General features: G+C 47.7%; 1 protein-coding gene across 1 annotated transcript; it reads left to right on the top strand.

Moving 5' to 3' along the window:
* Window positions 1-2,674: 2,674 nt before the first annotated feature.
* On the top strand, window positions 2,675-12,449 carry B9D2 (B9 domain containing 2). Its single transcript, XM_035118606.3, has 4 exons — window positions 2,675-2,825; window positions 3,879-3,987; window positions 4,546-4,671; window positions 11,586-12,449. Exons 2-4 carry the CDS (start codon window positions 3,900-3,902, stop codon window positions 11,897-11,899), a joined length of 528 nt encoding a protein of 175 aa, XP_034974497.1. The 5' UTR covers window positions 2,675-2,825; window positions 3,879-3,899; the 3' UTR covers window positions 11,900-12,449.
* The last annotated feature ends 14,206 nt before the right edge of the window (window positions 12,450-26,655 follow it).

Below are 26,655 nucleotides of genomic sequence, written 5' to 3'. Positions count from 1 at the left end.
TGATAGGTTACAGCATTTTTTTGGGGGGGGGGAGTTTATGTTAGTGAAAAAGCAAGTAAGAGGTGACATTATAGAAATGCGTAAAAATTAAGCATGGCATGTAGAAAGTAGCTAGAGAAAAGCTTTTAGCTCTCTCTTGGATGGCTTCAAAAAAAGATAGGAAAAAATCATGGAGGAAAAAAGCCATAAAGGCTGTTCTCTCCTTCCACTGTCAGAGGCAGTGAATGGCTCTGAATACCAGCCTCTGGAAACCGTAAGAGGGGAGAGTGTTTTTGTATTCAAGTTCTGCTTGCATGCTTCTGGTCGGCCACTGTGAGAACAGGATGCTAGACTAGATAGGACTTTGTCCTGGGCTATTCTTTGCCCTGGGCTATAGAAGGGGAAGAAATAGAGGCAGTGAGAGATTTTACTTTCCTGGGCTCCTTGATCACTGCAGATGGTGACAGCAGTCACGAAATTAAAAGACGCCTGCTTCTTGGGAGAAAAGCAATGCCAAACCTAGACAACATCTTAAAAAGCAGAGACATCACCTTGCCTACAAAGGTCCGTATAGTTAAAGCTATGGTTTTCCCAGTAGTGATGTATGGAAGTGAGAGCTGGACCATAAAGAAGGCTGATCGCCGAAGAATTGATGCTTTTGAATTATGGTGCTGGGGGAAACTCTTGAGAGTCCCATGGACTGCAAGAAGATCAAACCTATCCATTCTGAAGGAAATCAGCCCCGAGTGCTCACTGGAAGGACAGATCCTGAAGCTGAGGCTCCAATACTTTGGCCACCTCATGAGAAGAGAAGACTCCTTGGAAAAGACCCTGATGTTGGAAAAGATGGAGGGCACAAGGAGAAGGGGACGACAGAGGACAAGATGGCTGGAAAGTGTTCTTGAAGCTACCAACATGAGTTTGACCAAACTGCGGGAGGCAGTGGAAGACAGGAGTGCCTGGCGTGCTACGGTCCATGGGGTCACGAAGAGTCGGACACGACTAAACAATTAAACAACAACATTCTTATGTCAGGAATGCAGCCAGCCATGCCCTTTCCCAGAAAACTCCATTCCACCCCCACCCCCAAAAGCAAAAAATCCATTTCAAGGATTTCCCAGGTAGCAGATCTTTAGGTTCTATGGCCACTCAGTATGCAAATCCTCTTGGGGCAGTTTCCCCATCTTAGAGTCCTCCTAAACATATTTTGTATTCCTGCAAATCTCAGAGTCCATGAGAACCGCCTTGTTGTACATGGGAGCAAAGGTTTTTTAAAATAAAATAAAAGAGCATTTCCTCCTTCCTTGTCTGCCTTTTGCAAGGTTTCAGGGTTTTTTGTCCCCCCCCCCCAATCTTGGGGTCAAAATCCCATGGTTGGGAACGCATTAGAAAAATTTCTATAGGCATGGATGGAAACTGTTGACTCAGTATGCGAATGCTCACTTAATGATTTCCTGCAAATGCATTATTTTTAGATAACGGGAGCTGCGGTCCACAAATAGGCATGATAGCAGGGATGAGCTAGCTTTGTATATGGCATACCCTGAAAAATATACTGTCTCTAGCTATCTAAAATGTAATTTGAAGTGGAGGTTATTCCCTTTGGAAGTAGGTTACTCATGCTGTCTCGACTCTTCTCTGAGCAGCCCACGCAATGTGCAAAAAATGTGCCTAATTTCACATCATGGCAACAGCATCACTACCTTTTTATTTATTGAAACTAAACCATTTGATTTTCATGTGGCAGAGCCCCTCTGCCTTTAGTAACTCCAAAAGAAGCAGAAGTAATTTGGTTTGATTTGTAATAATTTGGAAAAATTAATAAAAAAACAAATAAAAAACGAAAGAAAGAAGAAGCAGAGGTCTAAGTGGTGTACCATGAAATTTAATATGAAAAGCTGCATTACTTCAGATTCTGCCTACATCTAAAGAAACAAGGTATCTGCCGAAGAGGGAAAGGTAGTAAACCAAGCTGATATTCCATTTTTCATACGGCAACTAGGGCTCATTTGTCTCCACACCGTACTCAGTGGCTGAACTAGCATTTGAACCCAACTCTCGCCAAGAACCAATTCCGTTGCCTAGGCAACAGGGAAAAGAACGACCTTCCCAAGATGGGCGCACTGCGACGGCTCTCTGGGACCCACACAAGATGGCGGCACAAGGGAGGAGCGGAAACCCAACCCTTTTCCTACCGAAGTTTCCCTATGACACACTCAACATGGCTCTTTGAATCACAGCTGCTTCCTTGCCCTCAGTTATCCAATAAGCAACTAAATAAAAAAATTCCTTCATGCAGCACCTTAAAGACCAACTAAATTTTTATTTTGGTATGAGCTTTCATACCAAAATAAAAACTTAGTTGGTCTTTAAGGTGCTGCTGAAAGGAATTTTTTAATTTTGTTTCGACTACGTCAGACCAACACGGCTAACTACCTGTAACCAATAAACAACTGTTTAAGATAATCTTAAACAAAATCACAGTGGCACAGCCAAAAACTTCAGCTACAAAATCGGAAACCGACCTTGTTCATAAAACTGATTACAGTATAGACAGAAATTGCGACCATGCGCAACTCTTCACATTTTCCTATCTCTATGTCCAAGATGGCGGGTTTTATTTTTTATTTTTTTGCCTCGCTCAAGATGGCGGCGCCACCGCCCTTCTTCCCCTTTCCCCTTGGGCTGGCGGGACTTTCCCCCAACTAGCCAATCAGAGCCCCACCCTGGGCGTGGCTTCCCAGTTGCTGCGGCAACCGCGGCCCAGAAACCGTGAGGGCAGGACGGTAGTGAGGCGCCGGCGAGGGCGGGGTGAGGGAGTTTTGAGGAATTCGCGAGGCTGGCAGGTAATGGAACGCGTGGCGTGCGGTATGCGTGCGCCGGGGGAAGGGGGACACGGAGGAGTCGCGTGTCTTTTGCACGTGTGAACGGGTGACGTTTTAGCCACCTCTCTTTCCCCCTCTCGATTCAAGCAGAACACGTGAAAACTGAGGACGGGTGGCGGGTGTACAACCTTGGAGCGCAATTGTCGGTGCTAAAAATCGACCTTCCAACTTTGCAAGAGTTGTGGTGGTGACTTGGGAGACAAAGAATTTTATATATAAATCTCGCTGCCTGCTTACCAATGCTAGGCTCTTCGTGTCACCAGTGTTCGTTGGAAGATCACCGTTAAATCATTTAATTACCATACTTTCCTTACGGTACATTTCATTTCCCCCAGCAAACCCAGTTTACAACCCCCACCTTGTTTTGCTATCTTCAGATGCAGAGTTCTCTGAGACACCCCTCCCCCCCAGCTTAGGTGTATTGAAAACGGAGTTGCAACAAGGAAAGTTACACCTGGAAATCTTGTGGAAATGCTCAGTTTGTTTTTGCATGGTAGTAATTGGTCATACAGGAGTAACTTGAGTCTCATTTCTGTTTTTATTAATACAGTAGATACATCTAATAACACAAACATATAGCCTTAGGGAAGCAATACTTCAAACAATCTTCGTACAAAATCTAGATTTCAATAGTTCAAGTAAGAAGTAAATACTTGAGAGGTTGGGGGTGACAGGAGCGAGATATTTTACTTTAGCAACAGCAGTCTGAATCAGTCGCAGGGGGGTTGCCGTGACCTGGAGAAAAAGTGAGATTGGAAAACCCCAGCACAGATTTTCATCTGTGTAGTACAGGAGAAGGGATACCAGAGTCCTGACTGGGAATATGCGAGGAGAAGGAAAAGTCTGAAATGCAACAGCAAATGCAGAATTCAGAATCTGGAGAACTTTGCTTTTGTTTTTCGAGCCAAGTTTCCAGGCCTCAATACCACCAAGGTAACCCTAAAACACATGTGAAATCTCAGAAGTGGTCTGGAATATGATAGCCTTTGACTGGCTGTCTCTGTTCTCTTTAAGGTCCTTTCCCACTGCAGGCCCATGGCTGAAGTGCATGTGATTGGTCAGATCGTGGGAGCCAGTGGATTTCCTAGCAGCAGCCTTTTTTGCAAATGGGGGATTCACACAGGTTGGTGGTGCATTATGGTCCAGAGATCACAGGAAAGGGGAGGGCTGAGGAGGCTTGGTAACTGCCACCCACCCTGGGAGGGGAAGTGGGATATCGTGGGTTCAGATGGTGGGGGTGTTGGAAGTGCAACAGCAGAGATAATTCAGTGTGTGATTTATGGGTTAATTCTGTTCCTGTTAAAGTCAGCCAGCGGGGGACGGGGCAGGTGTTGCTTAGCGACTGATCAGAGGAGCAGGATCGGCTGCGTAGTTCCGAGGGAGTTTTCCTCTGTATGTTTCATTTAGTGTTTTCCTGCTGTGTAGAAGGCCTGAGCTAAGAAAGACAAAAAAGCTTCTCGGTTGAATTTCTCCTCAGATTTATACGCCATTCTTGTTCAGTTTGCTTCGTCAAGTGTTATCATGCTTCTTTTCTCTCTTAACGCCATCTGCGTTATTTAAGTGACACTACTAAAGAGGATGTCAGCTCCCCTGCCGCATTCCCCCCCCCATCTTTAGACTTGATAAATGAGGCAAAGCTTTGTCTATTTATAACCAAGACATCCGGGTTTTCTCCTCCCAGGTGGTGCCTGGAAGTTGCTGTCAGGATTCCGGGAAGGGCAGACCCAAGTCGACCACCCCCAGCTGGATGATGTGGCTTACTGGTCCCACCCCATTGACGCCCACTTTGCCACCAAAGGCTTGCAGGGTAAGAGATATCAGTTGCCTTTCCCTTCCTCCTCCACAGTTCTTGGCTATTGCCCCGTTAAAAACACGAGATCCTTTTAAATAACATTTTTGTGTGTGTTGCAAGACACAGCTGCAGCTGGACAGGGAAACGCCTAACACGCTGCAGGCAAATCACCCAGTGACCGCTTGCTAATGTTTTGAGCTGGCTGCGGTTACTGATCCACAGAGGGCCATTTTCTTTGGTAGCATCCTGGTTATGCAGTGGAAGCTAGCTAGGCCACCAGGGCATATGCCCCCCCCCAATCCAGGCCTCACATACCTGCAATCTAATAAAGCAGAATGATTGCTGGGTGCTGCAGCATAGATATAATTGCATCAATAACATATTGCAGAATAGATGCACAAAAATAAACAAATCAGTCTGTAGAGGTCCCAGGTTTCTGCGTGACCTTGGTGGCTTGAGCAGGCAAAGCAGAACACTTGCCTTGTTGACTATAATAGCAGCACCGAAGTGACCTCCCCGGGGCGCAAGCCTGGGCAGTGTGTCTGGAGGTCCTGGGCTGCCCAAAGGATAAGACCCCCTTTCTCAGCCTCACTGATGGGGTCCAAAGGAAAGCAGAGCAAGACGTTTGGCACCAGCTGGGCTGCAGGAGTTGCTGGAAGGAGGCCTACAAGGCGCCATCCAACCGCCTTAGGGACTCCGCTCTGGATCTGTGTAGGGTTTGCCCCTCAGCCTTTTCTTCTCCCAGAGATATTCTGCAAGGCAGCAGGGTTTTCCTTCTCCTAGGTGGGCTCCCTTCCCAGGTCGACAAACCCCATCGGCCCCTGCAGCGTGAGCAATGTCATTCTAAACTGACACCTTTTGGATAATAAGGGTGAAATCTTCAAAAATTGAACATTCGCTTTTGGGAGATAGAAAAGCGAGTATGAGCAATGAGCGCTCTTCCTGAGTGGCAATTTAACCAATTTAAAAGGCAACCCACTGAACAACTATGCTCTTAAATAACTAAGCCACCTCTTACAACTGGTGCTACAGTTCTGCAGTGTGGCTGCCAGCCAACCTTCGCCAGGAATTTAGCTGGCTACGTTGCCCCAAATCCCGGCTCTGTCAGTGTGAATGACGCTTCATAACACATACTTTGCTGGCCAAGAATCTGCCCCACTTACGGAGACTCGTGAACCCACCCATTCGCCCCCAACCAGCCTGATCTCCTGTCTTCCCCATTGAGACTTTGGCCCAAGTCCGAGCAGAAATTGTCATTGAGGCAGTGTCTATTAGGGCAAATGGGGCCCTGCTACGCCAAGCTCAATCTGCCCTCATCCAGCCTTCCCCTGCCTGTCTCCTGAGATAAATCCAGTCAAGGGATCTCAGAAAACAACAAATGGGGATTTAGGAACAGGCTTGTGCGGAGAGATCCCTAACTGCCGGTCTGCTTCTGCCTTCTTAGTTTTGCTGTTGTACAACTCAGCAGGGAGGAGGAGGATAGAGGCAAATAGTTGGCTCTGCCTTTCGTTGCCTCTGACGCCACCTGCTGTTCACCTCCCTGCCTTCCACCCTACCAGTGGGCCCCAGCCAGTTGCATCGTAGAGCCGTTGCCTTCGGAAAGCCCTCTCTCTTCAGGGGATTCTGGCTTGAAAGGTGGGGCTGGGGATTTATGGTGGAGAAATCTCTGGATCCCCACTTGACTGATTCCTGCAAGAACTCAGTGGCTCAGGATGGAGGACAGAGAGGGCTGTGGGTTGCAGCTAGCCTAGTGCACAAAGGCGTCATTTGCATCTGTTGCTCCTCCCACTGTTGCCTCTGGCTCCACCCGCCATTGGCCCCTTGGAAGATGCTGAGAAGGGAGTGCGGACCCTTGGCTTGAAATGGTTCCTTGTCCCCAGCAGTTGCTCAGAGGTTGAGGAAAGGTACTCTGCATAGACTTAGAGGCCCCATTCTCTCCAGCCAGCCTGCAGCCGTGAAATGCAGAGGGGTGTTTAAGCAAATTGCACAGCCCGGCTCAAATCAGGCACTGTGTCTCGCCTCTTGTTATGAACCTGCCTGACAGGGGCGAGCCAGCAGTAAATCGCACTGAGCAACTTGGATGTAACACTTTATTAGCAAAAACAGAATCTGCGCAAGAGTGTCAGGCCTAGTGAGCACAGCAACCGATCTCCGGCAGATCTTGCTCCCATGAAGCAGTTGCTGAGACTGAAGGTCCCCATGACTGCCTAAGTCCCCCTCCTCTCCAGGGTTTCCCCCCAGCAATTGGAGACTGTGCCTGTGTGAATCAAACTTCCCCTCTGCTCTCTTCATGCCTCTCTGCTTCTTGGCCTCCCTCCTCTCCTTCTGCTTCTGATTCTGGACTGCTCTCTGCCACGGACTCTCCCAGCTCACTAAACCCTGTTACCCCTTCAGCTTCTGACACCCCTCTCCCCACTCTGCTCCCTCTCCTCCCTCTGACCATGCTTGCTCTCCAACCACCAATCCCTGAGCTCTGAGTCTTCTTCCCTTGGTGAATCCCCTGCTGGTTCCTCTCACCATTCCTCTGCATCCAACCAGCCCATGACATTTTCCCTTGGAACTTGGAATCTTCAGCCAAGTCTTCAGTTCCCCTCCTAACGTGGGACAATTGAGGGGAGGCCTTGATGCCTGCTCCTGACTTCTCGAATTCCCAGCAGCAGGGGTGGGTGGGGACAGTGCTTTTGGGCTCGGTTTATTTTATATTTCACCCCTTGCTTCCCCCCCCAAAAGAATACATTCGATGTAATTGGCTACCTGAAAGAAAATTAATCCATGTCTACGGTAAACGCGCCGTCAGACAAAAGAGCTCAGAAGCCAGCCAGTGAAGGGAAGCCGTTTGGAATGGCAGGGGATTAATTGTCGGAGCGGCCAGCTTTTTTTGTGCGTGCTGTAAAGCCGGTTTGCTTTGCGTGGGTTTCTCTTTGCTGCCTTTTCTAGGCTGCGCTTCAGCTGAGCTGAGCTGGACCGGAAAGGTGGGGGCAAGGAAAGGCCAAGGGGAACGGAGGAATGGATTGATGCGGAAAAGCTGCCGAAAGTCTCCCGCCGCTTCCTTTTCTTCCCGGCTGACGAGACTCCACATAATTAATAAATCATGCCTCCCTGGTTCCCTTTATTGCTGGGAACACAGTGCTCAGGCGAAGAGATAACACACACACACACACACACACACACAACCCCACCGCCACCCCCGGCCAGCCAGACCTTGGCTAACGTTGAAATACGAGCTCCGAATTGACAGGGGGAGATGGTGGCGGGAGCAGGAGAAAGAGAGAGAAGGAGGATGGAGCCAAATGAGTGCTTGGAGGAGCCAGACTCCGACTCAATAATAATAACCTTAATATTTAGCATCAGTTGAGTGCTTTCTGCTAGCTCATGTCACTTCACAGACGCCGCCAAACAGCTCTTTATGGTAAGTCACCATTGTTATCCACGCACTGAATTCTTAAGAACCTGCCAGATCAGGCCAATGACCCATCTACACCAGCATCCTGTTCTCCACCGCCTAGTCAGATGCACCAGAATTTCCCAATCTTCAGTGCTCCATCGGAGCAAACATCATTTTGGGTTCCCCACGGATGGCCATTTGCTCTGATTAAGCTTTAAAGAGCGGATTTTCACAGGGAAAGCTCTGGAGTAAAAGGAAGAAAAAATGTGTTCCTATATAGAGCTTTAAATCGCGGGCCGGGCCTGAAAAGAGCGTAGGAAAAGTGTGGGTGAATAAGCCCTGAGTTTGGAGAAGTCGTTTTGGACCTCTCCACCATCTCTCGTTTAAACTACCGTGAATGATTTATTATCGATGGCCACCTCACTGCCACCCCCAACTTTAGATCATTGGAAAGCACAAGTCCTGATACTGACCCTTGCAGGACTCCTCGTTCTATATCCTTCCATCATGAGAACTGTCCATTTTTTCCCTGCTCGCTGCTTCCTGTTTCTTAAACAGTTCCTCCTCCACAAGAAGAGTGTCAGAATCTTTTTTTTCTATGTCCACGTATTCAGTGTCGTGGTTTGCAAGCTCCTTGGGGCAGAGGCCTGTCCTTTTAGATCAAGCTATTCTATTCTGCGGTGAAGTGCCACACTCACTCTGGTTATGGCTTTGTCACTCTGGTCTTGTCTCATACACATTTGGGTACTGTGTAGCAATGCGACAGGCCTCCTGCCGTTTGTGTCCTTTGGGGCCCCAATGTTCCAGACTTACTTTTCTCCATTTATATATCTGTCAACTGAGAAGTCTTCATGCCTCTGTCTGAATGGGACCCTGGTCCTCAAATGTTGATGCCACACACACACTCAAACACACATATCTTTAAAGATTCTGTTTTTGCGGTGGCAGGAATAGTGTAGTATTCCCTCCACAATCTGTGTGCATGGATGCTATTATATTAAGGAAGAAATACCCTGATTATTAGATGGGACATGGGTGGCGCTGTGGTCTAAACCACAGAGCCTAGGGCTTGCCGATCAGAAGGTCGGTGGTTTGAATCCCCACGACGGAGAGCTCCCGTTGCTTGGTCCCTGCTCCTGCCCACCTAGCAGTTTGAAAGCACATCAAATTGCAAGTAGATAAATAGGTACCGCTCCGGTGGGAAGGTAAACGGCGTTTCCGTGCGCTGCTCTGGTTTGTCAGAAGTGGCTTAGTCATGCTGGCCACATGACCCGGAAGCTTTCTGCGGACAAACGCCAGCTCCCTCAGCCTATAGAGCGTGCAACCCCAGAGTCATCCGCGACTGGACCTAACGCTCAGGGGTACTTTTACCCTGATTATTAACTATTCTTTGCGTTAAATAACAACAACCTGCCTGCATTCTTTTAATTCAGACAGACCATTCTGTAACGTCCTTGCAAAAAATGGTTCAGTTGAAACTTGAGAAATGCTATTCCTCTACGTTGTAATTTTTATAGGGAGATAAGATGCCAATTTAACTCCGTGGTACTTCCTTAATGCTCAGGGAACTTTTAAATTTTAAGTTTCAGTTTTAATGGTAGACTCCAACCCTAAGATTACAGAAAATATAGCACAGAACTTCCATCTCTGGAGGTGGAGCTCTTTTTGGTTCTAAGGAGTGCTAGCTATGGCTGATGCTACAACCTTGTTCCCGAACCTGGTGTAGCAGAGTAGTTGGGATCGCAATCAGGGAAGCTTCTGATTCAAATCTCAACTTGGCCGGAAACTTTCTGGGCAGCCTGAGAAAAGCCATTGTTCTCTCTGCCCCCAGAGGGGGCAGGAATGTTATACCCGTGTAATCTCTTCCAAGCTGTTGTAAGGGTCACCAGGAGACAGGGAAAATATACAAAGGCATTCTCTTCTCTTCCAAGCCATCTTCATCGCATGCAGTGGTGTTTCTGCGCCACTGCAGTTCGGCTTCCAACAAAAACTACATCACTGGTCCTGCTGTCTGCTGCAGCAGAATCTCATGTAATTGATTACATTTTTCTGCACCATTTCAGTGCACAGGCATTTATTTATTTCATCTTATTTAGCTTTTATATATCCTACCTTTCCTCCAAGGAGCTCAAGGCGGCATGCCTCATTCTCCACCTCCCTATGTTATCCTCACAACAACAGCCCTGCGAGGTAGGTTGGGCTGAGAGTGAATGATTGGCCCAAGGTCACCCTGTGAGCTTCGTGGCCGAGTGGGGATTTGAAGCCCGGCGTCTCACGTCTTGGTCCAGCACTCTAACCACTACACCACACTGCCTCTACATGGTACGAGTAAGTGAACATCAATAGCAGGCATCCCCAAACTGCGGCCCTCCAGATGTTTTGGCCTACAACTCCCATGATCCCCAGCTAACAGGACCAGTGGCTGGGGAAGATGGGAATTGTAGTCTAAAACATCTGGAGGGCCGAAGTTTGGGGATGCCTAATCAATAGTGTCTGCTTCCATCAAAATCCTCCCAACATCGCTACCGAGAGGACATTGTGGGATGCTATGGGCACTTAAATTGCTATCCTTCCTTCCTTTTTGCTTTTTAAAAAATAACTTTTATTTATAATTTTTCACAATCACATAAACCAAACACAATACAGTACAGTCGTACCTTGGTTTTTGAACAGCTTAGTTCTCAAAACGTTTTGGCTCCTGAACACCGCAAACCTGGAAGCGAACTATTTTTGGAAGCCAAACGTCTGACGGGACTTCTGATTGGCTGCAGGAGCTTCCTGCAGCCAATCAGAAGCTGTGCTTTGGTTTCCGAACGTTTTGGAATTCGAACGGACTTCTGGAACAGATTCCATTTGACTTCCAAGGTACGACTATATTGAATTAAACATAAGACTTCCTTTCCCACCTTCCATTGTTCCTTCTGATTCCCCCTTATTGCTGCATATTCTAATTACCGTATTTTCTGTTTACAAGACGAGGTTTATTTATTTAATAGAAATGCTAAAAATTGGGGGTTGTCTTGTACACAGATAGTGCGGAGGTGGGACGGGCGATTGGTGGCTTCACTGATGCGTGTGATTGGCAGCGGCGGTCAGCCGGGTGAACAATTGCCGGCAAACCCCCCCCCCCAAAGCTCAACAAGTCTGGGCACTCTCCCCCCATTTCCTCAATTAGGAGTCTCCCCCCCCCCCCAAATGGGGGGGTTATACACGGAAAAATACGGTACTCAGCATTTCCCCTTTCTCATTTTATCTCAAAGCAACTTTTACTGCTGAATTTACTCCAGTCCTGCTTACGCCCTAACCTGATTGCAATGATTCTTCGAGTATTCTACAAACATTTTCCAGTCTTCCTTAAATACCCTTTCCTCTGGATCTCCTATTCTGCAGGTTAAGCTCAGCATTTATGCGCCTTCTAACCATTTTCGCCTGCCACTCCTCCTTCGTTGGTCCTGCTCCCTTCCCTCCTTTTCTGGTGCATATACCACCCGGGCTGCCGTGGCTGCGTAGAGAAACGACCCTCCCTTTCTCTCTTTCCTGCCAGGCTGGCCCAAGCTGCACGTCCAGGTGTGGCACCAGGACTCCTTTGGGCGCACAGAGCTGTACGGATACGGCTTCTGCCACGTGCCTTCCACCCCTGGCTCCCACCAGCTGGACTGCGTCACCTGGCGCCCCCTGGGCTCCTGGCAGGAGCAGCTCTCCCAGCTCTTTGTGGGAGGCGGCCCCCAGCTGCTCAACACTGACCTGATCTACACGGGCGCCGACCGCTACCGCCTGCAGACCTGCGCCATGGGCACCGTCCACCTCCAGTTGGCTGTCATCCTCCGGAACTTCGACCGCTACGGCGTCGAGTGCTGATGTCTCCCCCACCCTGGCCAGGGCCGCCCCCTCGCAGCCGTTACGGCTCCTTCCCCTTGCCTCGAAGACCGGTACCCTCGCTGCTTGGGAAGGGAGGACTTCTGCAGCCGGGAGCATCGCGAGCAGGGGAGGATCTGCTTCAGGGTGAGTCAGTCGCCAGCAGCATGGGCTGATGTGGGGCACAGTGCCCTCTCCCTGCTTGAGAAAAGGGCAGCTCCATTCCACCAGCAGCCAAAGTGTGGAAGCTATGAGCCAAACGTCCCGAGTTTGGCATCTCCACTTTGGGGAGAGGAAAGAGGATGGAACGGAATTGGGTCAGGAGGCAGATCTTGTGGATCCTCATCTAAGCGGAGCACCTCGCAAGCAAGAGTCGTCGTGACCCCTTTTTGGGGGGGGTGCTGTAAAATCTCTTTCCCGGTATGATTTTTGTCTGGAGGAGTTTGCAGACAGGACCTCTGTTCCCAGTGCTCTTGAATCTTTGGCAATGTACAACATCTCTCCCCCCCACCCCCACCCCTGTTTATTTCTATAAAGGCTATTCTTTTTCTCATTTGCATTAAATGGTTTTCTTTTTCCCTCCACAAGGTTTTGCGTAGTGCTAGTGGGAACGAGAACTGGGTGGCTATCCCAACTACACAAGCATGCCATCGTAGTAGGCCTTGTCTGGGCACAAAGCAGAGTGAGGCGGTACGATGGGCAATAGGTGCTTTTTTGCCAATTATTTTTTATTGATTTTCCATAATTTTTAACAAATTGTCACCACATTTAATAAAAATTTAAAAGCTGACTTCGCGCCCCTAGATGTTCCTTCCTTTTTCCTCCGTTCATCACTGTTCCAAGTACATTACCTTTCCCAACTTTCATTTCAATATTCAGTCAAATTAAAAGTAATGATATCACAATAATATTTCATCCCCTCTCCCTGCACATTGACTGTACAAGCACCAATTTCTGCTAAGACTTTTACATATTTCTGGAGCCTATCCACAAAATAAGGTAAAGTAAATCCTCTTTTATCTATCTCTACTAATCACTAATCAATAATTTTGAATCATTTCCTTCCAATACCTCTCGGGTAAAGCTCTGCCTGAGAAAAATAGGGGCAATTGGTGCTTCAAGGTGGAATAGCTGACCCCACATCTGACAAGACTTTCAGCAAAGAGCCCTTTCCACACCCTGGTGGGCTAAATCTGCACCGCCAGTTGGACCTGGGAGCCGCCATTTTGATTTCCCACAATGCCTAGTTCTCCCAGTAAGCAATCGAGCGTGCTGCCCTGGCTGTGGTTCCCGCACTTGGTCCATCTGACAGGTATTTGCAAAGCTGTGGATGTAAAAATAGCAGGCCTTTGTTCTGGCTCCAGTGCCATTCCTGCCTCAGCTGGAGAGCTGGCTGTAAGAGGCAGCAGGAATGCCTGGTCAGAAGGAAGTTTCGGATTAAAGTCACCTGCAAGTATTTTTGGGGGGAGAGGGGGGCTCACCTTCCCTGGAGGAATGCTGCCTGTTTCACTGTGTTGATTCTGAAAACGCACCAGACCCCTCTCTGTTTGCATGTGTATCATCTTGCAGTGACCAGCAATTCCACAGTCCCTTTTACTTAAAATTACACAGCCGTGATCCACCATGGATTCTGCCCGAGAAAACCCTTGGCATCAGGTGTCAGCTTGGTGCTCAGAATGGGGAGATGTATAAGAGAAATTGGGGGAGTAGAGCTGAGCTCACAGCAAGAAACTCCAGCTTCAACCACTGAATTGTAGAACTGCCCTTTAGACTGTCTTTTTATTATGCGTTCATGACGTTTTGTGATCAACGATCCCACTTTCAATTCTGCTCGTGGGCTGCAATTTTTTTCCAGGGTGGAGATGCTGCTTTGTTTCCAATCAGTGCTTGTTCCCGGAGATTCCAGCTGAAACTCTGTAACTTTTCATGCGACGAGTTCTCCGCGTGTGTTGCATTGCTTGTGCTGTAGCCTAAAAATGCCCCTCTGGGCAGCGAGACCATTGCAGAACAACTATGTATTCAAGTGGTATGATGTGTGTGTGTATGGTCTCTAGGGGGAAGTTCATCACTAATGCACTATTCTTGGGTCAATGGCATGTTGCGGAATTTGCCTGCGAAAACAACCGCAGTGTAGAGGGGCTTCAAGAATCTTCCAAAAGGGACAGCCTAAAGATTGAGAGATACGAGGAAGGCATGTTGGCCACATTCCTCAGACTTTATCCTCAGTCCTTGGCAGCCATGTCTAATACCATTATCGGACCTAGTCTCCCAGGGTAGGGGACCATAAAAACCAGTGACCTTCAACACATCTGGGGCAGTGTATGCCAAAAGTTTGCACTCCACATCGAGTGAAGACATGTTTCTTTTCGTTGGCCCTGAATATATCGCTAACCTTTCATTAGGTGACCCTCAGTTCTAATGAAGGCTGGAGATCCTCGGCCTTCCGGATGTATTCCAGTCTTCTTTTGGGGTTCCGCACCCGGTTGGCCACTGTGAGAATGGGATTCTTGACTTGATGAGCCACTGGCATGATCCATGCAGAAGGACTCTTCGAATGTTCTTGGGCTGCACTTCAACTCCTGTCATCACCGCTACTCATGTATTTTGAGAGGGAATTGGTTCCCTTCCTGCTCTCTTCATCGTTTTATCAGCCTCTTCCTGTCTTCCCATGTTTTTTTAGGACATAACATCAGCCCAGATAGGTCAAGCCAAATTCTCACCTGGTCCAGCATCCTGTTCTCGTGGTGGCCAACAAGATGCCTCACTGGAAAGGCTGCAAGCAGGACCAGAGCGCAACAGCGCATACCCTCCAACATTCCTCATGTGGAAATGGGGACATTTCTCTCTCACACCCCGAACTGACCCTCCTCGAGGCCCCGTTTTTTTGGTCCAGCTGCCATCACTACACCAGTAGGACACAGCGCAAACATCCTTCACCATCCCGAGAAAACCCCATAATCCCAATTTTATTTTATTTTATTATTTGGTAGGTTTGCAAGAAGAAAAGCACACACACCAATAAATAAATTTTAGAAAGGGGCAAGAGTACCCATGGACGCACAAAGCATTTAAATAATAATAATAATAATAATAATAATAATAATAATAATAATAATAATAATAATAATAATAAATCAAGACTTGCGTTCTTCTTTGCTGCCCTTTCTTCCCACCCAGGGCTCTCTGCCTGCCCCTCATCACACAGGGAATACGGGCCTCTCCTCCTCGCCTGCTCTCCAGCAGATGCTATGAGCTGCCCGAAGGGTGGAGGCCGGCAACAAAGGCCATAGAGAGGCAAAAGGATGCTCCCTCGTAGCCATAGCTGCCACCACTACTCGGGACAAGTGCTGGCTCCTTCTCCCTGAGCTTGGTGGCAGCAGCACAGGCGGGGGAAATAAGGATATTCCAGGATCAAATCAGAAACCGGGATGGCTTTTGTAATTCCGGAACTGTCCCAGGAAAATCGGGACACTTGGTACGTCATCACTCTTCCCACTTGGGATTCCCAGCAGCTTGGATTCAGAGGCGAAGACCCCCACATAGCCTTTCCTTGGGCAGATGTTTCTCCAAACCCTTGGCCGTATGTGTGCCTGTGTTTCCGTTTTCTAGAGCCTTTTCATCTCTGCGGCCTTTGCAACCCTCCTGGCTTGGCTGCTTCGGATCTTGGCTTGGCAGAAGGCCGGCACCTACCTGGAAGGCCTTTTCCAGGTCACTGCCCTCCTTCCCCAAAGCGCCTGCCTTGCTTTGCTGTGCCGGCTGGCTGGCTGGCTGGCTGGCTCCCCAGAGGTGCTTGCCTCCGCTCGGCCTAATCGAGGGTGAAAGTACAGGAACTGCAGAACCTTCCCGGATTCCTCGGCCTGCTCCGGATCCCGGAAAGCATGTCTGTTTCGCAGCATCCTCCTGACCCAGGAAGGATGCCAGCGACGGGACCACCTGGATGTGGTCCCTGCAGGGTGGAGGTGCTGGGTAGAGGGGGGCAGCACAACTGCATGGCATAAGCAACTCGCAAGTAGTGCACATCCCAGGTAGAGCCGGGTGCTCTGTGGGGTGCAGAGCCGGTGCTGAAAACTGCATCCCTGTGCCATGTTTCACATTCAAAGATGGAGTTCCCTGGAGGGTAGGATTCCCTCAACGAGTACAGCTTCTGCCAGCAATGGAAACCCACCAAATAGATTTTTGGACTGCCATGTTCTTAAAGGCACATGAACCTCTCTTGGCGGGGAAAGGTGGCAAACTTTCAACAGAGCGGAGAAGCGGGCCACATGGTTCGTCAAGGTGAGTTGGTTCAAGGTGTACCACCCAATATTTTGCAGATTCATGCTTTGCCTTTCCTTCTGCAGCAACCAGCTGCTTCTGTGGGTTCTGATAGCTGGCCCAATTTTACTTTGATAGATCCCTAACCAGAGTGTACGGGGTGTCAGGGGAGGGGTAGTACCTCTGGTGGGGGGACACATCGTGCTCCTTCTGGGGTACTTTCTCCCCCTTTGGTCCCCACCCTGCACCCAGCTCTCACCTGTGGCTTCTAGAAGCTGTCAGCAGGCGACAGCGGCCACAACCGAGGAACGGTCTGACTGGCCGGCTTAACCAGGTGAAGTTAGCCGATGGGTTTCAGTGAGTTCAGTGTGAAGACAGACTCCGGTGGATTGAGCAGACGAGACCAAAAGCGGGTCCAACAGTCAAGAAGGCAGTTTCCATACATGCTGTCGAGGGAAGTGTGGGGCAAATGGGGCTCGTCCACCTGGGAAGGGAGCGCATTTAGGAGAAGGAAAACCCTGATCCTAAACCTCTGCTGCCTTGTGGGGTATCATCGGGAGAAGAAAAGGCTCAGGAGTGAACCCTACACAAATCCGAAGTGGAGTCCCTAAAACGGTTGGCCTTGTATGCCTCCCTCCTGCAGCCCAGCTAGTGCCAAATTTCTTGTTCTGCTTTCTTTTGGACCCCATCAGTGAGGCTGAGAGAGGGGGGGATTTGTCATCTGGGCAGCCCATACACACTGCCCAGGCTTGCACCCCAGGGAAATCTCTTTGGTGCTGCTTACACAGCAGTTTGACTTCACCCCCAGAGGCACACTCCATTGTCTCTCAAGACAGATCCCTGGCTACCTCGGAGGGAGAGGGAAATGGGGAGTCCCCCACGGATCGGTACAGGGGCCTGTGCTTTTCAATTTGTTCATAGATTCTCTAGAGGTAAGCAGTGAAGTGGCCCAGTTTTGCTGATGATACTCGGGATCGTTAAATCAAAAGGAAATTGTGCCAGAGCTGGAGGCAGCCACGCTTCTGAATGTCAGTCACCGGGAGTCGCAGGAGGGGACTTGTGCTCGGATCCTGCTTGCAGGTTTCCCATAGGCATCTGGTTGGCCACTGTGAGAACAGGATGCTGAACTAGATGGGCCACTGGTCTGATCCAACAGGACAATTCTTGTGATCTTAAAAGTGGCAAGGTTTAGTGTTGATCAAGCAAATAATAATATTTTGATCGACAAAAATACAATTCATTTCCCAGAAGATTTTGGTGGGGTTTTCTTTTTTTTAGCTGAGTCGGCCTACTGAAATTAACAGACTTAAGATCATGTCCATTGATTTAAGAGATCCTACTTGGAGTAGGATTAGAAGAATAAGAAGACGAGTCTGGATTTGATATCCCGCTTTATCACTACCCTAAGGAGTCTCAAAGCAGCTAACATTCTCCTTTCCCTTCCTCCCCCACAACAAACTGTGAGGTGAGTGGGGCTGAGAGACTTCAAAGAAGTGTAACTAGCCCAAGGTCACCCAGCAGCTGCATGTGGAGGAGCGAGGAAGTGAACCCGGTTCACCACATTACGAGTCCACCGCTCTTAACCACTACACCATGCTGGTTCCCATTTAGTCAGGTAAAGGTAAAGGGACCCCTGACCATTAGGTCCAGTCGTGACCGACTCTGGGGTTGCGCGCTCATCTCGCATTATTGGCCGAGGGAGCCAGCGTACAGCTTCCAGGTCATGTGGCCAGCATGACAAAGCTGCTTCTGGTGAACCAGAGCAGCACACGGAAACACCGTTTACCTTCCCGCCAGAGTGGTACCTATTTATCTACTTGCACTTTGAGGTGCTTTCAAACTGCTAGGTTGGCAGGAGCTGGGACCGAGCAACTGGAGCTCACCCCGTCGCGGGGTGATTCGAACCGCCGACCTTCTGATCGGCAAGCTCTAGGCTCTGTGGTTTAATCCACAGCGCCACCCGCACCCCACATTTAGTCAGATACAACCCAACTAATTTGCACATTAAAATTACTTTTAATACATGTCCTTGTTTTTGTTGTAACAACTGCAGGGGAAGGACGGCACACTCTCCAAAGATGATGCCTGCTGTGACTCAGACGCACATTATTTAAAAGCAAATAAAAGCAAGTAAGAAACCATTTATATTCTCATATTCGAATTTACGGGGAGATCTTTTGACTTGAATTTGTTCGAACTCTGGTTTGTATACATTTGGGACTTGATTCTAATGGAAAAACTAACCGGCAAAGTACGCGAAAGAAAAAAACACAATAAACTCAGTGGTTTTTCCAACACTTGGTTGGACTTCATCACATACACACCGGAAAAGGAATGTGCATGTAAACCACCAAAAGCTTATGGGGAACTGTGGGAAGATGTTTTTGTTTTGTAACCAAGGTGATCTTCGCTCCTTTTTCTTTGTAAATGTTGGTATCAACCAGTTATATATATGTTTCGTTAGGGTTGGGTGGAGAGCGGTTGAGGGGTGAAAAGAGGGGAAACTTAAGTGCAATTAAGATTTTCAAATTTCAAAATCAAGAAACATACATTTGAAAAATATGCAAATATATGCAAACTTAATCAATGGACTAAGACTACAAAACATATATTGGAGGTTTTTAAGCAGAGGTTGGATGGCCAGCTGTCTTTAGTTGAGATTCCTGCATCGCACAGGGTTGGACTAGATCAGGGGTCAGCAAACTTTTTCCACTGTCCCTCAGACCTTGGGGAGAGGGCAGACTATATTTTTTTGGGGGGGGGGGAATTGACGAATTCCTAGGCCCCACAAATAACCCAGAGATGCATTTTAAATAAAAGGAAGCATTCTACTCATGTAAAAACACCAGGCAGGCCCCACAAATAACCCAGAGATGCATTTTAAATAAAAGGAAGCATTCTACTCATGTAAAAACACGCTGATTCCTGGACCGTCCGCGGGCCGGATTTAGAAGGCGATCCGTCTGGATCCGGCCCCCGGGCCTTAGTTTGCCTACCCATGGTCTAGATGCTCCTCGGGGGTCGCAATCACTCTGTATTGGGTAAGCCAAAGGACTTGCTTTTACATAGGGTCACACTGCACAACTTTAAAAATTTATTTCACCGGGCAATAATATTGGGTTGTAGCTAATGCTATTCGTACTCAGAGTAGACTCGTTGAAATTTAGGGACGCGACTAACTGAGGTTCATTCAGTTCAGTAGACCTACTCTTGAGTAGAACGTCGTTGGAGACACACACCCCGGCCTCCTTGACATTCAGCTACTTGTCATCCAAAGCTTGTTCTACAACGCTCTGAATTTTGGAAGCTCAAACTCCAGCAAGATCCCATAGTCAAACACAGCCCACCAGTAATAAAAAAATCTCTAGCCTTTGCACTATCTTGGGAGGGTATTCTGAGGGTTACGTGCGCCTCTCTGTCTACCGATATTGGAAGGGATCCCGGGGCTATAATCCTATGCACACATATTTTGAAGTCGGAATTACTTCTGAGTAAACATGCACAGAACTGGGCTGCAAATGTCCGAAAGCTTTCCGAAAGCAAAGGCCATAAATCGCCGGGTAAAAACAGTGTTTGTCTATGAGATGGAAAGTAAATATTCATGATGTTTGGTTAGTGGATTCATACATATTCATAATTTAAGCCGATTGCGGAGCTCAGCTGGTTGGAAGCATGAAACAAGAGGATGAGAGTTCCCTGCTAGGTTCTGTGGGTGATCCCTGATGATTTATAAGACCTAACTTCTCCAGGGTCCGATCACCTACGAATTTATGGCTCGGGAAGACATTTGATTCTGTTCGCGTTTGAAGGTGAACCTACCACATTCACAATACAATTCGAAACAGCCGTTCTTCAGAATTTGCTCTTCTCCAAATTTTGCAGTGCAGTTCTGCGGCCAAGTAGTATGTTCAAAGATACATATGCCAGGGTAAAATGTGCAGTTGGAAATGCATTTATTAGCGAAAATAACGTACAAAAATGTGCTATATTTGGGGAATTTGCTTGCAAAAATGTGTATATTGGGGGGAATTGCTTGCAAAAATGTGCATATTAGTCAAAACTATATACAAAAATATGGTTATTAGGATAAATTTGTACAAAAAATGCTGATGAATTTTCTCGAGGATTATTATTATTATTATTATTGCAGATTGTTGTGGAAACTTACTGACTTCCGGTTCGTCGCGGCGGTGAGAAGGACGCAGGGACTTCGCGTGCCGAGGTCCCTGGCTTCTCGGAGGGGGGGGAAGTCTGCAGAGCGAGCGGACTCCCCGTAAAAGCATCGGATCGAGAGTTCCGATGACTCAGGCGTCCAGCGGCTGCTCCGTTTGGCGGATCCCCCGCCGCCCGAGAGCTCAATAGAGCGATCGTGAGCCGGTGGGGTTGAACCGCGGGAGCCATTTTGGGCCACATCTTACCTCCGGGAAGCGAAGCTCCGAGTCCTGACCCGGCAAGCGGCGGATTCTTCCGATTTGATACTAAAGATTCCTAAAGAAGTAAGTGGAACTTTGATCGGGATCCTAAATTTGCTGATTGGAAAATAGGAGAGGCTTAAAGAAACGGAAGCCGGTCTCTTCCTAATGGGAAACTGGGAGGCGTTTGGAAAAAAAAATCCAAAGCTGAATAACGAAAGAATTTGAAACTGTGGTCCCGAGAGGGAAAAAAGACTTTTTGGAACCATCTCAGCCCCCGAGTCCGGCACCCCTTGAGGTACAGCGGTATTAAAGGGAAGAGTGTTTTGACAGCTGTCAAAAGCTGTCAAACTGTCAAAAGACCGGGTGGATTGATTGTATTGCTGTGAACAGGAAAAATTGTTTGTAAAGGTGAAAGAACTATTTAAATTGGAAGTAAGAATGGATTTGGGACTGAGTTAAGAATCAAGAAAAAGAATAGCCAAAATGGAGTCGATCGTCTGAGAGAGGAATTTTCCAGTACCCATTGTTCCCTACCCCCTGTTTATCTGCGGTTACGAGAGGTATGAAAACAAAGCTGTCTCGAGCCTTCCAGGAGACTGTACTGAACTACTTGCTGTCATGGGAAGATTTCTACAAGGAATGGCAACATCCCAACTTACCACCAGTTGAGATTGAAGTCCAAGTCCAGGACTTAGAGGACAATTTAAATTTAAATTTGGAGACTGCTGATTCTGAGACTGTGTGTGAGGAGAAACAATTGAAAGAGGACTTGGACTGTGACAAATTTGTTTGGGATGAAGCAAAATATGACTTCCAAAAGGAAGAAAAACAACCAGAACAAGAAGATGAGAGACTAAGGGACTTAAAGTATAATGGATTTGAAGATCCTGGAGGGGTTAAAATGTGGAGTGGGGTGTTTGAGGGATGGGAAGGACAGGGGCAGGGGGGGGCAAAGGCCTGGAGATGGACTTGGGAAAGAATGGGTGTGGGGTAAAAATTTTAGTTAAAATGTATTGTTTTGATTTCTGAAAGACGGTCTTCGAAATCTTGGCAGGACAATGGAAATGCTGAACCAATTGGGGGAAAAAGACTTAGGGAGAGGAGATGGAATGTAAAAAAGAAAGGGAAAAAAGTGTTATGTTTCCTTAAGGGAGTATAAGAATGGCTTGGAAAGAATTTTTAAGTTACTATAAATTATTGCAGGTTAAGTGAGGTGTTTAGGCAGAAAGCTGCCTGCCCCCCTCTCCTTACTCTGAGGCACTCAGTGGCAGGGGGTGCCCAGAGGGGTGAGGAGGAAATGGAACCTTGGAAGTGCTGTACCCTGCAGGCACCTCTTGTGGCAGGAGGGGACCTGTGGGAGGGCAGCATGAAAAAGGAGGAGGATTGAGTTAATATTATAAGATTAAGATTTGAAGCTGAGTTGGAAAATTCGCCACAAGTAATCAGAATTTGTAAGGAAAACCATGAGGAAGACAACCGAGGGAGTCGCAATTAAGATGTCAAAATAATAAGAACTGGGAAGTTTGAACTCTTCCCAATTTTCTTTTTGTTTTTTTCTTCTTCTTTCCTTTCTTTCTTTCTCTTTTTTTTTCTAGGTTTATTAATATGATTATGAAAGAGTTGGGGGATGCAGATCCCCATAACTCCTTCCTCCCTGTTCTCTCAGTGGCAGGGGGGGGATATGGAGGGAGGAGGGAGGGGGGAAGCAGAACTCAACTCACAATTGGACCCCTTTGTTTCCTAAAGCACACGGGCCCTACTGGTGGCAGAAGTGGACCGGTGGGTGGAGGGAAAATGAAGGGACAGTGTTATATTATATGTCTTGTTTGTGTATTTCTTGTTTGAAAAATTAATAAAAATCTCTTTAAAAAAAAAAAGGATAAATTTGTACAAAAAATGCTGATGAATTTTCTCGAGGATTATTATTATTATTATTATTGCAGATTGTTGTGGAAACTTACTGAATTTAAGATGGGGAAAATGAGAAATTTGGTGAACCGAAATGTGACCTTCCTTAAGACCGTGATAATATTGCTCCTCTACAATAAAAAGTTAATGCACAACTGGTCATGAGATCCTATGCATGTCTACTCAGAAGTAAGCCCCACTGAGTTCAATGGAGTATTCTCCCTGGGAAACGTATTTTGGATTTCAAGCCTCCCTACGTCATTTTCAAAGCTTAACTTCAGAAGTTGGCTATATTTCATCCAGGTCTCTCTTTTATATGGGCAAGCAGCCTTCAGTGGTTATAATTTGGTTTTACAATCTCTCAAGTGCAAGCCTTAAAATATTTTGCTATAGATTCAGGTTTACTTCTTAAACTACATTATACTTCCAACGGAGGCAATAGCTGTGAATGATTTTTTTAAAAAACTGACCTCAATTTTAAAAAAATTATTTCATACACACACACACACACACACACACACACACACACACAGCAATGCAAGTAAAGGGACCTGAATATTTTGAAGGCAGAATTTTCTTTCCCCAGGGACCCCTTTAAATGCTGTCCGGTATTAAAATACAGTATACAAAATGTAAAAATGTCAAATTATTATTCAAAGAGGGTTGCTGTTCTGGCTCTGCCCAGCAGGGGTCACCAAAGCCACAGGTTTGGAAAAGCTAATGGCGGCCGTTGAATGGCATTTTCTCGCCATGGCACTGCCATAAAACCATTCCCCTTTTGCCCTGGGACATTAAAGTCACTTCCCATGGAGTAGAGGCTAGTCCCTGTTTCTTGGAAGCCTGGCAATCAGCACCTTTCTGCTTGGACCCCTGTGTATTCGTTTCCATCCCAGCGTCAGTGTTCTCTGGGTTAGCTCCATCTGTAGAACATGAAACCCTTAATCTCAGGGTCCTGGGTTCAAGTCCCACGTTGGGCAAAGGATTCCTGCGTTGGCAGGGGGTTGGGCTAGAATAGATGACCCTCGTGCTCCCTTCCAACTCTGCAATTCTATGATTCTTCCAACCACATCCCAATTTGACAGGCCACTTTCCTTTTCTTAATTTTGTTTCTGAAGTCTCCCCTCTCCCCATGGGGGAGTAAAAAGCAGGAATAATGGAGCCCTTAGTCCCAAAGCCTATAATTCTCCCTTTCCCAGCAAGCAGCTGTTGGTAAAGCAACTAAGCTTCCATCTCCGTCTCCTGATCTCACCACTAGCCCAAACTGCCCTCCCAAACCTTGGGGATAATGACTCAGGCTGTGTTAAGCGCTATAAAGCACATTTGACGCGCATTCCCCCCCCCCCCAAGAATTCTGGGCTTTGTAGTTTAAGGATTACTGGGAATTGCAGCTTTGTGAGGGGCAAAGTACAAAGCCCAGAATTCTTTGAGGGGGGAAATGTGCTTTGAATGTGCTTTAAAGGGAGCCTTAGCTGACGCTTCTTTCAAAATCTTCCTCTTGGCCCACTGGACTCAGGCCAGGCCCTGAGGTCCATCTCTCACCCCACATGCAAACCGGAAACAATCTTTTCTTTTTGAGCTTCCCCCCTCTCCTCTCTCTCTGCAATCTGTTTCTCCCTTGGGACTTTTTTATTTTATCTTTCCCAGGTTCTCTTTGGACTTTAAGGTGCTTTTCTCCCCACCGCTTCCGTGTCTCTCTGTGCAGCAGGTAGGGAACGGGACAGGATGTCGATTCTTAAGGCGAAAGGACTGAGCTGACAGCAACACTTCTGCAGTGCAGTGCAATGCGCAAGCCGGACGCAGGCCCTCACCGCATCTCGGCTTTTTGACACCGGGAAGAAATCCAAAAAAGGCGGTGGCACGAAACCAACCGAGGTATTCTGCAGCGGAGACTCCTCCTCCGTTTCTGAACCATCATCTCCAGAGAATGAGGAGCGATGGAGCCTGTAGGGAGGATTCAAACGGGCATGAGGAGCCAGGCTAGAAATAGGCAATAGCAGGCCCAGGATGAGGAGAGAGAGAGAAAGAGAGAGAGGAGCTGTCCTTTTATAGCCGGTGCCCCGCAAAAGCACTGTGAATCTGCATCCCAAAATTGGATCTCGCCGCATGTAATGTGGCTTGGGTCCGTTCTGGGCGTAATACAATGCCAACCCCCCTCTGCCCGACGCAGCTGCTCCGAAATAGCTCAGGAGCTGCCACGGCTGGAATTGCCCGCTTGCTTGGCATGCGGTGGGGCGTCTTGAATTGGGAAATATGGGGTGGGGTGGGGGTGGCGTGTTTGAACGTCGGACTACACACACACACACACACACACACACACACACACAAAACCAGGATGGCCAGGATGAGAAGCCAGCCCTCTGGTATCTAGTTACAGGCCAAAGCCGCAAAAGGGAATCATTGGGAAAGGCCTGAGAGCTATAGCCACAGCTCCGTCCCTGAATTTATTCCTCCTGGTTTATTATTTTTTAGGGAGGGCTCTCCCGCCCCCACCCCATTTTACCCTCACAACAACCCTGTGAGGTAGATTAGGCTCAGAGATAAGGTGGGCTTCATGGCCGATGGGGGATTTGCAACCCTGAGGCCATGTTTGCACCATGCACACACACACACAGCACTATTATGTCACTTTTAGCAGCCATGGCTTCCCTCAAAGAAATCCCGGGAACTGTAGTTGCCCAGAGGAGCCATCCGCCTCACAGAGCTACAATTCCCAGAGCGGTTTAACAATCAATGCCTCTTCCCAGGGAACTATGGAGAACCGTAGTTCTGCGAGGGGAATAGCGGACTCCCGACTATGCTCCGCAGCCTTGGCAAACTACAACTCCCAGGATTAATTTGGGGAGAGCCATGGAATAACAGTGCTATAAATGCGCACTGTGGATGTGGCATTGTGGGCCAAGGGTGGAGGAAATGAAGTTTTACCTCAGCTAGGAACTCGTGAGGTGAGATTGGGCGAGCCACTTTTCTCTCGGTAATACGGAGATAGTGGCAGTGGCCTACCTGACAGGGTTAGTTGAAGGATGGCTGAGGTTGTGCGTGTGAAGGACTCATACACTGTATGAATGCATGGAGCTGGGATAGCTCAGTCAGCAGACCATGAGATTCTTAATCTCAGGGTTGCGAGTTTGAGATTCCTGCATTGCAGGGGGTTGGACTAGATGACCCATGGGGTCCCTTCCAAGTTTACAGTTCTATGATTCTGTGCTAAATAGTGTTATTAATAATTATCAGAAGCAGTGTGTTGTGCTCTGCAGACTTTAACATACTGGCCCTCACAACAAGAACCTTGTCAAGCCAGCTTCCTGTTAGCCATATTTTGTGGTGAGGGAACTGAGATACTGTTAATTGTTGTTTTTAAACTCCCCATCTCTCCATCCCCTACTTTGTGTAACACACTGCCTGATTATGAGGTCTGAGGGAATAAGGAAAAAAACACTTTGCTGTTATTTTGTGACGTTTTGGGTGGTCCTGATAAAGGTATTGCATTTAGGACAGCAGCTCAGTCATTAATAGAATAAGACTCTTAATCTCAGGGTGATGGGTTCGAGCCCCACATTGGGCAAAATGATTCCTGCATTGCAGAGGGTTGGATTGGATGACCCTAGGGGTCCCAACCCTACGATTCTAGGATTCTATGACACACACACCCCCCTGTCACGGATCAATCTTTGTTTTTTGCAGTTATCATCATTTCACTCTTGATTCAGGAAACTTAAGGCATTGGTGTCAGTCTCCTGATCATGCCCCACGTAGGCCGAGACCTGCTTAGCTTTGGCTATGTAAATCTCTGTAGCGGTGACTCAAAGTAACTTACAGGAACAAACATTAAACCCAGATATAGAAACAGGAACAAAATAAGAACCTAAAATGCTCCTCCATGATATGTATAAATGACTGGAGTTGGATTTTTTTAGGGGCTTCCAGCAATCTTGCCCCCACCCCAATAAAGAAAAGGACTCGTTCCCCTCAGAACCTGAGTAGCCACAACTAGCCCTCACCTGCCAGAGGAATAAAGAGGAGGACATTTTCCCCAATGGTAGAGTTGGGTCTCAGGGGTCATCTAGTCCAACCCCCTGCAATGCAGGCATCGTTTTGCCAACACGGGACTCGAACCCACGACCGAGTTTAAGAGTCTCATGCTCCCTCCCCCCCACTGAGCTATCTTTGAAAGTATAACTTCCA

This window comes from Zootoca vivipara, chromosome 6, assembly GCF_965207765.1.
Source record: "Zootoca vivipara chromosome 6, rZooViv2.hap1.1, whole genome shotgun sequence".
Taxonomy (NCBI): Eukaryota; Metazoa; Chordata; class Lepidosauria; order Squamata; family Lacertidae; genus Zootoca; species Zootoca vivipara.
The sequence above is the reverse complement of the archived record's forward strand: the minus strand, read 5'-3'. Positions and strand labels throughout refer to the sequence as shown.